The sequence below is a fragment of the Ictalurus furcatus genome, chromosome 24 (genome assembly GCF_023375685.1).
Source record: "Ictalurus furcatus strain D&B chromosome 24, Billie_1.0, whole genome shotgun sequence".
Lineage (NCBI taxonomy): Eukaryota > Metazoa > Chordata > Actinopteri > Siluriformes > Ictaluridae > Ictalurus > Ictalurus furcatus.
In genome coordinates, this window is record NC_071278.1 from 7894771 (window position 1) to 7909935 (window position 15165).

Sequence of the window (15165 nt, forward strand, 5' to 3'; positions counted from 1 at the left end):
AGTGTCCATGAGAACAAAACAAGGTTTATTAAGAACATGTGGAAGACCTTGGGTAGCCTGCACCATGCCCTGACCTTAAGCCCTTTGAATACCTTTGGGATGAACTGGAATTCTGACTGCATACCAGGCCTCCTTGCCCAACATCAGTGCCCCACCTCACTAATGTAGCTGAATGGGCACCAAGGTTATTATCGCTAACGAAAACTAACATGAAAACTAAAACTATGAGTAAAAAAATATTTTTGTTAACTGAAATAAAAATGTGAGTTTTCAAATAAACGAAAACTAAAGTGCAATGTCCACCTGCAATACGAATGAAAACTAAATAGAATTTCAGAGAAATTTTTGCAAATTTTAAATGTTTAGTGTTTTTTAGACTTATAAACAGAGGTTGAATGGAGTGGATCCATCAATATTGCCAAATCGTAAATGACCAGTAGATGGCAGAGTAATGTGTATTAAAACTTTTTGGCACAGCAGCGAATGTGTAGCAGTGGAGCGCTCAGGGGTGTACCTCCCCTGACCCCCCACCACCAATACTTATACCATGATCAACTGAAATATACAGTATATAAAAATAATTTATTATGTAACATTATTGGTGTTCCAAATTGATAGTTTGTAATAAGAAATCAGATAAAAACACAAAGAACCCCCCTCTTTTGCACAAGTTGGTAAAGCCAAACTATTGCATCGCAACACAACGCTTGATTACTGCCGTTTGACTGGTCAGAGAGGGACAGTAATAAAAAATAAAACAAACAAACAAACAAAAAAAAAACATTTGCAATTTATCCATAACTATCAATTTTATTTAGTTAGGTCAATTTGATTTTAATAGTTCCCATTATTTTCAACAACAACGTTGTTCACTCTGGATGTCGCATTCACACTGAACACTACAATGGCATGATAAAATCTCACAATAAACAATGTGTATAAGTTTTAATCTGTTACAGTGTACATTCAATTGGAATGTTATTATCCCTGTGTAATTTATTTTAATGAAACAATCATTTGATTATAAATGCTTGTGGATGATAGATAGATAGATTAGACAGATGGATAGGTAGTAGATAGATAGAAATATAGATAGGCAGAGGGAAATGATTTAATGGCACTGCAGATATAATAAAGCTGATTTATTTATTTATTTATTTGTTTGTTTGTTTGTTTATTTGTTTATTTATATATTTTAAATAGCACTAAGCATACCCATTCACACTTCAATTGAACCCCCAATGTTCAAACCAAATCTATGCCCATGGGAGCGCTAATGGAGAAATTAATAGGTAGGAAAAACAGCGCCCAAGTTGGGATTTATTTTTAGTACAATTACCATGATATTAAAAACTAAAATTATACTGAAACTAAATACAAACTAAAAGTAATATTTTCAAAAGATAAAAAATGAAATTCATACTACGTATGCACCATTAAAACTAACTGAAACAAAACTGAAATTGAAAGCCAAAATAAAAATAAAAACTAGCAATATTTTAAAAACTATAATAACACATATGGGCACAAATCTCCAAGAAACATGCGAAAATATAGTGGAAAGCCTTCTCAGAAGAGTGGAGGCTGTTATAACAGCAGTTATATACTGTAGTTATAGAAGCAGTTATATGTTGGTCATATTTGGCTTGTGTTTAGAGATATTTTGACAATGGGAGGGAATGTAGGTGCAGTCCTGACAGCATAACATCTAAAAGGCTTTGTATTATATCTTAAGGATTCACTTGGTCTAGCTTTATTGTGTTCGATGGGCTGTATTAATATGGAATGTCTGTTAACATTCCATATTAGAGTGTGCCTTCATAGAGGTATGATTCAGCTAAGGTGGTGGAATTGTGTCTGCAGTAAATTTATTCAGACAGTCAAGCATTTCTGGTCAATGCCGGACTAATAGCATGCCAAACTATTGTAACAGTAGATATTTTGAATGTGATATCAAAAGCAGAAAGAACTGATTCAGAATTAGTAAAACATTTTCTCTGAATACGCCCAGAGTATCTGTGTTGCTGGACTATTAGGGGCCGTCGCTAAAGTGCAGCAAGAAACAGTGCAAAAAATTATAAAAACTACGACATGCCTGATTTCAGTAGGGTCTTGCTGCATGGGAGTGATTGAAAATGCAATCCACTCTAACCCACCACTGGCCACATACAGTGACAGCAAAACTGATTAGCTGAATTTTTCAGCTGGAACGAGCTAGAACCTATCATTAGACCGGCAGCTCCAAAATTACAAAAATACCACAGCAAACAACACCCACTATTTGTGCACACTGTATTTAACCTCATATTTGTAATGAGCATGTAAAGGATGTCAATAATTAAAAAGATTAATAATTGATACTGATAGAAAAATATGAAAATGAAAACCAGATACAATTACTGTAAGAAAGTGCCTCAGTAGTTGTTTTTATATCACACATATTCTGCATATTCCATGTCACCATGATATTATAATAGCTATTCGTTTGTGTTATAGCAGCCTTGATTTTTTTTTTTTTTTATCTGGTTGGAACAGTTGTACATTGATGTCATATGTTTAGGGCCCCAACAATGATTCAAGCCCAGGGGTCCCCAGTACCCCAAGCCCATCCTTGGGCATATATAATGTTTTTATTTTATTTTATTTTTTTACTTTTGTGTTAACTGTATGGATGTGAGAAATAATATCAGTATGATGAAGGACTGTTTCAGTTGTGCAGTGACCAGTTTGATCCTGGTTACATTTCACAATCTAAAGTTGTAACATTGGGTAAAGGTATCTTGGCTCATCTTGACATCCTTTATTGGCTCACAGGTTGCAATTAATGACCTTCACTTATGACCTGACACATGTAATAAAGCTTTTTTCACTTTTCTACATTTCTATAGATTTTGCCAGGCTCTAATATAATTTTAAGATATTTCATTACTTCATAATACATACCCAATTACAGAACTGCAGCATACTGTGACACTGTGTAACTGAATGATACTCGGTACATTCCAGAAGTGTCAAAAGGCTTTAGAATTTCATATAATTAGTAGAATTATAAATAAAAAGCTTCTTTTGGTATTGTGCTAATCTTAGAAAGTCTCTTTGTGAAACCATGGACATACACAAGGCTTGTGCCGTTTCTAAGAACATTAACTGCCAAATCAAACTGACTTGAACTGACCAGAGGAACTCACACACACACACACACACACACACACACACACACACACACAATACACAGGCAATGCTCAGAGGAAGCTCTGGTTCATTCATTGCTACAAGCTGTTCAGTGGCTTCATGATTCTTCATGATTCTGGGGTTATGATCTTGTACCTCTTTTCCTCTCCCCTTCCATTTCATCCTTTTCTTCTCTCTTTGTCCAATATAATGTTTGCTCTATTGGCTCAACTCTATAGTCACTTAAGTTGAGCCTGTACTACTCCAGGCCAGGTGGCACTCTTCTTTCCCCTGAGTCTAGCTAACCTCTCTCTGCTTGGAAGCATGCACTGGAACTCGGTTTCAATAGCCAGTCCCTGAGGGAAAGGGGACTGACGCACTCTCTTTGAGGCTAGCCATCTCTAGGTCATTCAACTGGCAGAGCAAAGCTTACATGGTTCGTTACACACACACAGTTGAATATGCTCATCTATATCAGCACATGTTGGACATGCATGTAGCCATAATACACACACTTCTACGATGTTGTGAAAAAGTAGTTATCCCTTTACTGATTTCCTCTATTTTTGCATATTTGTCGGACAAAAGGGTTTCAGATCCTTATACAAAATCTAATATAAAACTAGGAGAACACGAGCAAACACAAAACAGAGATTTTAAATGATCATTTCATATAATGAAGGAAAAAAGGTATGCAGTTCCTACAATATTTCACCCATATGAAAAAAACGAATTGTCTGCCTAAACTTAATAACTGGTTGTGCCACCTTTAGCAGCAGCAACTGCAACCAAACCAATAACTAGAGATCAGTCTTTCAAATCACTGTGAAGGGATTTGACCCACTCTTCATTGCAAAAATGCCTTACTTCAGCCACACTGGCAGTAGTTCGAGCATGAAATGCCCATTTATGGTCCTGCCACAGCATCTCAATGGGGTTCAAGTCAGGACTTTAACTCTAAAACTCTAAAACTTTAATTTTTAAAGTTTTAAAGTTTCCTTTGAACCATTCAGAAGTGGACTTACTCTTGTGCCTTGGATTGTTGTCTTAACACATTGTATTTGAGTTTCAAATCACAGACTCATATCCAGATATTCTCCTTCAGGATTTTCTGGTAGAGAGCAGAATTCATGGTTCCGTCAATTATACCAAGTCGCCCAGGTCTTGAAGCAGCAAAGCATCTCCACGCAGTCACACTACCACCACCATGTTTGTCTGTTGGTATAATGTTCTTTTTGTGGAATTCAGTGTTAGCGTTATGCCAGATGAGATAGGACCAATACCTTCCAAACGTCTTCAAACTCATCCATCCACAGAACATTATCCCAAAAGCCTTGGAGGTCATCAAGGTGTTTTTTTTTGGCAAATGTGAGACAAGCCTTTATGTTCCTCTTGATTAGCAGTGGAATTCTCCTATGGGTACCATTTTTGCCCAGTCTCTTTGTAATGGTGGAATCATGAACACTGACCTTATTTGAGGAGAGTGCAGCCTGCAGTTCCTTAGATGTTCATGTTGGTTATTTTGTGACTTCCTGGATGAATCATCTATGTGCTCTTTAGGAGGAATTTTATCACTCACCAGACTCACCACTGTTCCACGTTTTCTCCATTGGGAGATAATGGCTCTCACTGTTGTTCGCTGGAATCCCAGAGCCTTATAAATTGCTTTCTAAGCCTTTCCAAGCTGATATATTTAAATAAATTTCTCTCTAATCTCTTCTGGAATTTCTTTTGAAGACAGCATAGTGTGCAGCTTTTTGAGACCGCTTACCCTACTTCACATTGCTGGAAAGGTTCTATTTCTGTGATGTTTAGATTCAACGGAGCTGGCACTAATCAAGCCTGGGTGTGTCTAATCTAATTGAACTCAATTATCAATTAAATTTGATTAATTCTGCGATTGAGTAACTAAGGGGTCAATTACTGTTTCACACAGGGCCAGTAAATAAAGTAGATAACTTTTTTCCCTCAATATCCCTAATCCCTAGTTATCCCTAATAACTTCTTTTGTGTTTACTCAGGTTGTCTTTGTCTTACAACCCCAATTCCGAAAAAGTTGAGACAGTATGGAACATACAAAAAAAAGAGCTATTTGAAAATTCAGTTCACCCTGTATTATATTGAAAACACATTATTAACACATTATTTGATGTTTTACTTTATGAATTTAATTTATTTTAGAAAATATACACTCATTTCAAATCTGATGACTGCAAGATCCTTGAAAAAAGTTGGGACAGTCGACTGTTTACCGCTGTGTAACAACACCTTTTCTCTTAATAACACTTAAGTGTTTGAACGCTGACTGAAGACACCAGTTGGTTAAGTTTAGCAAGCAGAATTTTCCCCCATTCGTCCATTATGCATTCCTTCAACTGCACAACTTTATGGGGCCTTTCTTGACTTATTTTGCGCTTCATAATGCGCCACACATTCTCAATCGGAGACAGGTTAGGACTGCAGGCAGGACATGCTAGCACCCGCACTGCATCTGCTTACGCAACCATGCGCTTATAATCCGGACAGAATGTGGTTTGGCGTTGTCCTGCTCTGGATGGCAGCATATGTTGCTCCAAAATGTGCACATGTCTTTCTGCATTAATGCTGCCCTCACAGATGTGCAAGTTATCCATGCCATGGGCACTGACACAACCCCATACCATGAGAGACGCTGGCTTTTGGACCTGATACTGATAACAGCTCGGATGGTCCTTTTCCTCTTTGTCTCGGAGAACACCACGTCTGTTTTGTCCTAAAACTATTTGAAATGTTGACTCGTCCAACCACAAAATATAATTCCACTGTGCTACTGTCCATCTCAGATGAGACCGAGTCCAGAGAAGTGGGCGGAGCTTCTGGACAGTGTTGATGTATGACTTCTGCTTTGCATAGTAAAGCCTTAACTTGCATCTGTGGATGCAGCGGCGAATGGTGTTGACTGACAAAAGTTTACCAAAGTATTCCCCAGCCCATGTCAGGATCTGCATTACAGACTCATGACGGTTTTTAAGACAGTGACGTCTGAGGGATCGGAGATTGCATGCATTCAGAAGTTTTTGGCCTTGCCCTTTACGCACCAAGATTTGACAGGATTCCTTGAATCTTTTAGTTATATTGTGCACTGTAGAAGGTGAAATGCCAAAAATCCTACCCATTTGTCTTTGGGGAATGTTGTTATCAAAGTGTTGGATTATTCACTTACGCATCTGTTGTCAGATTGGCGAGCCTCGACCAGTCCTTACTCTTGAAGGACTATGCCTTTTTTGGAGGCTCCTTATATACTATGATTAGACGATTGCCTCACCTGTTTCACATCACCTTCTTATTTCAACTCGTCACATCGCTATTAGTCCTAAATCACACCGTCCCAACTTTTTTGGAACATCAATTTCAAAATAAACATTTCCCTTAAAAAAACTTTGCAGTTGATTAGGTAAAACATATGTTTTTTTTTTGTTTAAATACAAGTCAAAGTACATTTATAAATCACTCCTCTTTGTTTTTATTAGCATTTTCCATACTGTCCCAACTTTTTCTGAATTGGGGTTGTATATTAAATTTACTTTGAAGACCTGAAACAATTAAGTGTGACAAAAATACAAGAAATCAGTATAGGATTACATACACTTCATATGACTATTGAATATGATAATGTTAATAACACTACAAGGCTTTTTACTGTCAGAATAATAATATTACAGCTAACACAAAACATTTTCCTCAAGTAAGCTCGGTCTCTGGCTGGAGCTCCGAGGTTGCCGGGTTGACCTCCGGGGGGTGCTCCACAGCCGAGACCTCGCTGTAGGCTTCAGGCTGGAGCTCTGAGGTTGCCGGGTTGACCTCCGGGGGGGGGCAGAGGTTGCCCTGTTAACCTCGGGCTGGAGCTCCACAGCTGAGACCTCCCCGTAGGTCTCAAGCTGGAGCTCTGAGGCCACCATGTTGACCTCAGACGGGAGCCCAGAGGTTGCCATGTTAACCTCGGGCTGGAGCGCCACAGCTGAGACCTCCCCGTAGGTCTCAAGCTGGAGCTCTGAGGCCGCCATGTTGACCTCAGACGGGAGCCCAGAGGTTGCCATGTTAACCTCGGGCTGGAGCTCCACAGCTGAGACCTCCCCGTAGGTCTCAAGCTGGAGCTCTGAGGCCGCCAAGCTTGCAAAGTACACCTGGCTGTGAAACAGGAACAGCAGCGGGTGGGATCCCCGCCCATACGTTTCCAGCGGGAGTTCAGCGGCCATCCTCTGTGGAAACTGCACGGACTTGTACTGCGGCCAGTAGTCCGAGCACCTCCCGACCAGGTGCTCTCCTGCTACTTCCCTGCTCAGGCATGGCATTCTGTTACGGAATGAGACTTGGACAGGAAGTAAGCTCAGGGGGAAGTCTTTATTTGATACTTCAGCAGAGGACATGGAACAGAAACACTAATTGAACTAAGGCCTGAACACTCCTTAAACTAATACATGAACGTTCTTTAATCCAAGACATGAACCTTCCTTCAACTAAGACATGAACATTCCTTAAATTAAGACATGAACATTCCTTAAACTAAGGTAGGAAACACTCATCTAACTTAGGCATGGCATGAACACTTTTAACTGAGGCATGGCATGAACACTTTTAACTGAGGCATGGCATGAACACTTAACTATGGCATGGCATACATACTCAACTATGGCATGACATGAACACTCAACTATGGCATGGCATGAACACTCAACTATGGCATGGCATGAACACTCAACTTGCTTGGCTTGGTGTTGCTTTGCTGCAACTCTTTAGCTTTGTCTCTCTTAGTCCAGTCCCGATTCGTGTGGGTAGATTCAGTTTCGTTCAGCTTAATGCCGCGCGACGTGCGCGGCAACACGAGGAGTTTAAATAACTAGCATGATTAATCTAAACCAAAGACACCTGGGTTAAATCAAGGACATCCTCAAACAGAAACTAGAACTCGGGCAGGAAGCGAATGAAAACAAAGAGTCACGTGAGCCACATAGCAACCGCGCCGCAGTGCCATCTGCCGGCAGTGGCGTAACACTATTGTTTAGAATACACTTGAAAATGCTAAATGAAGAATTAATTAGCGGCCTAGCATGTGTGTTTTACATGACAGCACTTCATATAAAGACTACATAAAAGTGCAGTGGTCAGTATGTTTATTGTTATATTCAAATTATGTGGAAATATCTGGGGAACATGATGAAATATAAATGTTGTAACAAGAAAAAAGCGCCTGCATAAAACACAGTTCCGTGCTGGGCACCATGGTTGGGTTTACATCCCTCCTGTCAGTCATGTTATAGACATTCCCAAATCACTCCTGCTCAGAATTACAAACATGTAGAAATGCACTGCTAAATGCCAGACATCGCTATGGTTGTAGAGGAGAAAAGGCTTGCTGAAAAAAGTGAATGACAACAAAACAAATAAAACAGGATTGAATCTGGAAGCTGTAGTAGCTGTTACCTGCAAAGGAAGCAACCAAATTATCTACATTTCTCCCGAACAGGTAACGCGATCATTAATGCAATGAACTAGTTTCAATCAATGATGGTAGCTAACAATAAGTTATTTCATGTGTTTACATATAACTTTAGCATAACTGAGCCGGGTGGAGGGCCAGAGAATACAAATACGTGGAATAGATCAAAACATACTGGTAAAAAATTTAGGTTTTGGTGTGGGTTTGGTGCTATTGGGCACATGGGTTAGGTGCCCATAATAAGCTGCAAACTTTAAACTACTCTTACATGAAAAAGTTATCTGGAAGGATTTTTGCACATCTATGCTTGTTATAACTGGCCAAATAGAATGAGATGATGTAAAGTTTACTCCTTGACCTGCCATCCATTCCCTTGTGCATAAAACACAAGGGGATGGATGGCAGGTCAAGGAGTAAATAAGTCATTCCAATGTTTTTGAATTTCAGGTTGTAACCGCTACAGCTGAAATTCAACCCAATTCACCTTTAACAAAAACAGGGCAATATGTACTGCACAGCTTTTCATATTCCATCACAAATTCCACATTAAAAAGGTCCACATAACCTACATTGAGAAATTACAGAACTCCCATTGGTCCGACAATGGAACCAGTTGTAGCTCCCTCCACGTTAAAGGTTGCAATATATGAGTCATTTCTGATATTCAATAGAGAAAAGGAAAAACAGAGGGTATTTAGAGCACATTTCTTTTAGTGCAACTAAAAATAAACCAAATGTAAACTTGGTCTGCACTTTGGAGCACATTGAAACAAGTGGGATGTATCTTCAGTCTGAGCCTGTTTAGTTCATGATTGACACAAGGCTTCTACCACACAAGAATAATAAAGCGAGTTAAAAATATCCAAGAAAAACTAACAGAACGGAGGGCACCAGAGAGTCATGGGCATTATGCAAGTCTATACTTTACGCAAGTGAATAAAAGAAAAGGTTTTTTCACTGTTTCATTATTTTGGATTAATTGGGTCCAATTAAAAGACCTAGGAAAGTATCTTTCCCTCCAATACACAGAGCATTAGATGATGCAAAAAATGACTCAACATAAGGGATTAACATAAGTTAACATCTGCTAACTGATAGTAGATTGTGTCAGTAATGGTTGGAACGTGTCAAAAACAAACAAACAAAAATGGTTGAAAAGCCATGCTAAGGCATGAATAAGGGATAAGGGCATACTGTGTATGTTTCTTTACTGATTCACTGAGGAGAGCGTATACTTAAGAGTAATTAGGCTTATGCCTGATTACACGTTCCACTTGGTGTAAAGGATGACAAGCAAGACAAGTCAAATCTTAATTGACACAGGGAAGTCAAACTACATGATTAAGCATGGCCACTTTGCTTCATCCCTTAACATTTCACATAACTTTCACAATGCTACATTGTTAAACTACTGTTTACTGTCTTAAGCTACGACTGTAGACTTCACTGGAACCCCACTGAGGCTACATGTGTCACCTGTAGCAAACCAGCTGAAAATACTGGCATTTGTACTTAAGTGTCTGAATGATGTTAGTGCTCATGTGTAATATTTGACAGTCTGAGATCATTACAGCCATTCACACCATAGTCATAGTATGGATGGCATTTAAGATGACTGCCTGGGGACAATGAGGTGGAGGGAAGAAAGACAGAATGATGGCAAAGGGCTGAATTGAATAATACATCTCTTATACCACACCTGTCATTGTCAGAAATTTTGTTGCTATCATTCTTTTTGCCATAGTAATGAAACATGAAAAAAGTTGTGTAAGATTGCATCTTTATATAGGAAAACTGTTGTGCAGCATGTTGTTGATGAAATTACACATAGTTTAGGTGCAGCCTTGTGCGTGTATGTTTGGAGTAGCAGTTGCTCAGAGCTATGATTTGCAGATTTGCAAGGATGTACGAGTCCACAGAGTTACACACAGGCCACTGAAGTCACTGACTGCTAGTGAGTGGTTTGGGTCTGGCACAGGCAACAATAACCACCACTCAGACAAGCCCACTAGGCTGTTCCATTTTTGTAAATGCTTCAGATTGCTGTGAAAGTGGAGCTTGTCGGGTGGTGACTTGTGATGGGCATGAGTAGCCCACTAGTCAGTCACTCTTATGTAATCACATAATCAATAATAATGAAATATGAATATGAACTAATTAATGTTCTTGTACATGAAATAAAAACATTAAAATATACATGGTGCCTCATTAGCATGAGAGACACAGTGGGTAGAAATGGTATACCTAATCAAAGTCAAGGATACTACTTTTTAATATGAATGAATACAAAGACAATGTTGAGTACCAGACAATGCTAAAATACAACAAAATATAGGGTTAGCCCTTTTATGTGGCTCTCAATTTTTTTTATATCCTATGTAGTGAGCATATACACCGATCAACCATAACATTAAAACCACCAGCCTAATATTGTATAGGTCCAATTTGTGCTACCAAAACAGCTCTGACCCATCAAGGCATGGACTCCACAAGACGATGTGCTGTGGTATCTGGCACCAAGATGCTAGCAGTAGTGGTGGGGCCTCCATGGATCAAACTTGTTTGTTCAGCACATCCCACAAATGCTCTGACTGCAATCTTGGGAATTTGGAGGCCAAGTCAATACCTTCAGCTCTGTCATGTTACTCAAACCATTCCTGAAGAATTTTTGCAGTGTGGCAGGACATATTATCCTGCTGAAAGAGGCCACTGACATTAGGGAATACCGTTGCCATGAAGGGGTGTACTTGGTCTGCAACAATGTTTAATTAGGTGTATGAGTCAAAGTAACATTTGCTCCCCACATGCATCAATGAGCCTTGGGTGCTGTCACAGGTTGACCGCTTGTCCTTCCTTGGACCACTTTTGGTACTAACCACTACATACCGGGAACACCCCACAAGACCTGCTGTTCTGAAGATGCTCTGATCCAATCATCTAGCCATCACAATTTGGCCCTAATCAAAGTCACTCAGATCCTTACGCTTGCCCATTTTTCCTGCTTCCAACATGTCAACTTCCAGAACGGACTTTTCACTTGCTGCCTAATATATTCCACACCTTAACACCCCTTGCCATTCATGTTACCTGTCAGTGGTTTTAATGTTATGTCAGATCGGTGTATGGTTAAAAGAAAGTTAGGTTAAAATTTGGAATTTGGCCTAATGTGAAGATGGTGAATTTTTCATGAATCACAAGTAGGGTTAAAAATATCAAATTAAGTTAAATATCAGCAAAAAGAAAACATTATAGAAGTTAAAAGAACCAAATATTAAACATTAGTTTATTATAAAATGTATGAGTCACTTTGCAATGGACATAATGACAAAATCTGGGACCATGAATTTTTTACTTGCCCTAGATGTCCATCATGTGTGAACCTATCACTTTACATATGACTCTCTCTTTCTCTGTCTCTCTTTTTCCAAGAAATATAAACGTTATAAATGTTTAACTCTTTACATTTTAGCCCTATATTATTCATTGTTCAAAGCAACAGGTGAAAAGGCAGGCCGGTATGCTTTTATCTAGGTACCTATTACCGGATGTGAAAATCCAATGAAATTACTGAACCATGTCTCTCCTGCTGTGTGTCCTGCTGTGTCTCCCCTTCCAACTCACCAAATTAAAACCAGAACACATTCAATGTGGGTTTCCTCACTCTACTCCTGTCTTTATTGATCTTTTGTTCAGATATGCTGTTGGTGTTACCATGGGAAAAACAAGCTTGCAAAACCCATGCTGTTGATAGCTCAGTTAAAGTAAAAGCCAGAGCCTGAATGTCATTCCAGCTGATTAAACCTGACAGCTATCAGAAAATTTTTGAAACAAGTGTATTACAAGTGTTGCTTTTGTCCAGCAGTGCCTGTGGGTGCTGAATTGTTAAAAAAAAATGCTGCCTTACTGCAAGACAAGCTAAGATACAAGCTAAAGACTATAATTTCACAGTGGGCAAGTAAAAAAAATCTAAATTGGAAATATTTATGGTGGTAGTGAAGAAGGAGAAATGTTGCTGAAAGTAGCCAGAGCCTTATCTCCCTTCAATTCTCACCTGGTTTCCCACTGAAGCTAAGCAGGGTTGAGCCTGGCCAGTACCTGGATAGGAGACCTCCTGGGGAAAACTAAGGTTGCTGCTGGAAGTGGTATTAGGGAGGCCAGCAGGGGGTGCTCACCCTGTGATCTGTGTGGGGCTTAATGCCCCAGTATAGTGACAGGGACACTATACTGTAAAAACAGCATGGTCATTCAGCTGAGGTCCTGACTCTCTCTGGTTATTAAAAATCCCAGGACACTTACCCTAAAAGAATAGGGGTATAACCCTGGTGTCCTGGTGAAATTCCCCCTTTCGGCCTTCTCTATCACGGCCCCCTAATAATCCCCATCTCTGAATTGGCTACATCACTCTCTCCTCTTCACTAATAGCTGGTGTGTGGTGGGAGTTCTGGCACACTATGGCTGCCGTCGCATCATCCAAGTGGATGCTACACACTGGTGGTTGTTGAGGAGATCCCCCCCATACTATGAAAAGTGCTATATAAATGTAACTGTAGCTGAAAATATTTTACAAGAATTTATCACTACAGATATTCTGATGATGCACTGCAAATTGAAGTGTGTCAGAATGCATAAACATATAATATTATATGCAATAATACATAATAGCTTTAGACACAACATCCTTAAGACAATGCCTCATACATATATTAATAGTATTCAACAAAAAGGATAGGTTTCTGAAGGCCAGCAGATACCTCAGGCAGAAACTGTATATGTTTCACTCTTCACAAATTCATCACCCTTTCACCGTTCACCTTTCTCACATCTACATTTAGAGCCTTCAAACCTGTTGCTTTCATATGATAATTCCCATCTGGCCAGAAAAAGTCCCACGAGGAGCCACTATATGCAGCAGACACAGTGTTTAACAACACCAGAGAGAATCTTAAATGTTCATATTACATTGTAGAAAAACAATGTGCCCTAGAGCATTCTTCAGTCTGGATTCCTAAAAGTCCCCTGTGAGTAACACCCTTCTCTAAGCAGTGGCAGCCTTTCTAAAAGCTTTATTTTATATTTTATTTTTGCAGCCTGAACTTAGGAACTGCTGTTTCTCATTGACTGGATTGAGTAACAGGTTTGGGGGGTGTAAAGTAATCCTATAATCCAACCAACAGACAAAGAAATCATTTTCAGTTCAGTGAAGCAAATGTTAAGATGTAGTTTCTTTGACTGCCCAATCCACTCCACTTAACCAACAGAAGACATGAGACAATTCATGAGAATGACTAGATCTCACTATACCAGGTTGCATCAGTTGTGTTAATAGTAAATAAAAGGGCATTCATACCAAACTCCCTGGGCACAGAGATGGAGTACACACAGCTGTGGCCTGCAGTGTAGTTCCTGGGGAAGTTTGGCGACAGAACGGTTCCCTCAGAGCCAGTGGAGCGACTACCACAAGGTGCTGGACAGACAAACACACATGACACACGTCAACATGTACACAGAACTTCACATATGGTCAACACAACAAAATCATATTGATTGATTTGAATATGGCAAACATTTATTTCCTGGGTCTAGAGCAGCGGTATTCAACTAAATATTGTAGGTTCGGTTACATAAAATTCTTCACTTGCTGACAAAAGACTGGATAAGCTACTAATGTGACTGAAAAGTGACAACAGTTAACTTTTAACGCTTAACCATTAATGATTAGTTAACGACTATGAATAAGATGGTTTGAAATGATCAGTTTGTTAATCATACCAAAACTCTACTTTCTGACTTAATGTATGTACAGTTGCAATCAAAATTATTCAACCCCCATTGCAAATCAGGCTTATTGTCGACATTTACAGACTTTCAGCTGCAATGAACAAATCCAATAAAAGCAATTTAAATAGTTCAACACAATGTATGCTTCAAGTGGTTTCCCCAAATTCAACTGAAAATGCAACTTATAATGAATTCTCCAGTTTCAAAATTATTCAGCTCCTTCATGGCAAGCATCTTTAGTACTTAGAGCACTAGAAGAGCACCCTTTCAGCTTAGACTTCCTGAGGAATCTTAGCCCATGAGCAATGGCTTCCAGTTCAGTAATATTCTTGGGTTTGTGTGCTGCAACTGCCTTCTTCAAATCCCACCAGAGATTTTCTATGGGGTTCAAGTCAGAATCTTGGCCCTGTAGAATCTTCCAGGACTTCATCTGCAAACAAGCCTTGGTGGAATTTGAGTTATGCTTGGGATCATTGTCCTGTTGGAAGGCCAAATGATGCCCAAGCTTCAGCTTCCTCACAGACGGCATGAGGTTTTCTCCTAGGATTTCTTGATACTTCAGTGAATCCATCTTGCCTTCCACACACTGCAGGTTTCCATTGCCAGAGGATGCAAAGCAGCCCCAGAGCATCACCGAGCCACCACCATGCTTGACTGTGGACAGAGTGTTCTTTTCTCATTCTTCTTCCTCCAGACATACCGCTGATCCATCGTACCAAAAAGTTCCAGTTTTGTTTCAT

General features: G+C 39.5%; 1 protein-coding gene across 1 annotated transcript in view; it reads right to left on the minus strand.

Annotated features, from left to right (window-relative positions):
- The window catches only part of csmd3b (CUB and Sushi multiple domains 3b), a 321277-nt gene that overhangs the window by 130997 nt on the left and 175115 nt on the right, over positions 1–15165 (minus strand). The window contains exon 27 of the mRNA XM_053613516.1: positions 13995–14111. Within this exon, the coding sequence (XP_053469491.1) occupies positions 13995–14111 (117 nt within the window). The remainder of the gene's footprint in view (positions 1–13994; positions 14112–15165) is intronic.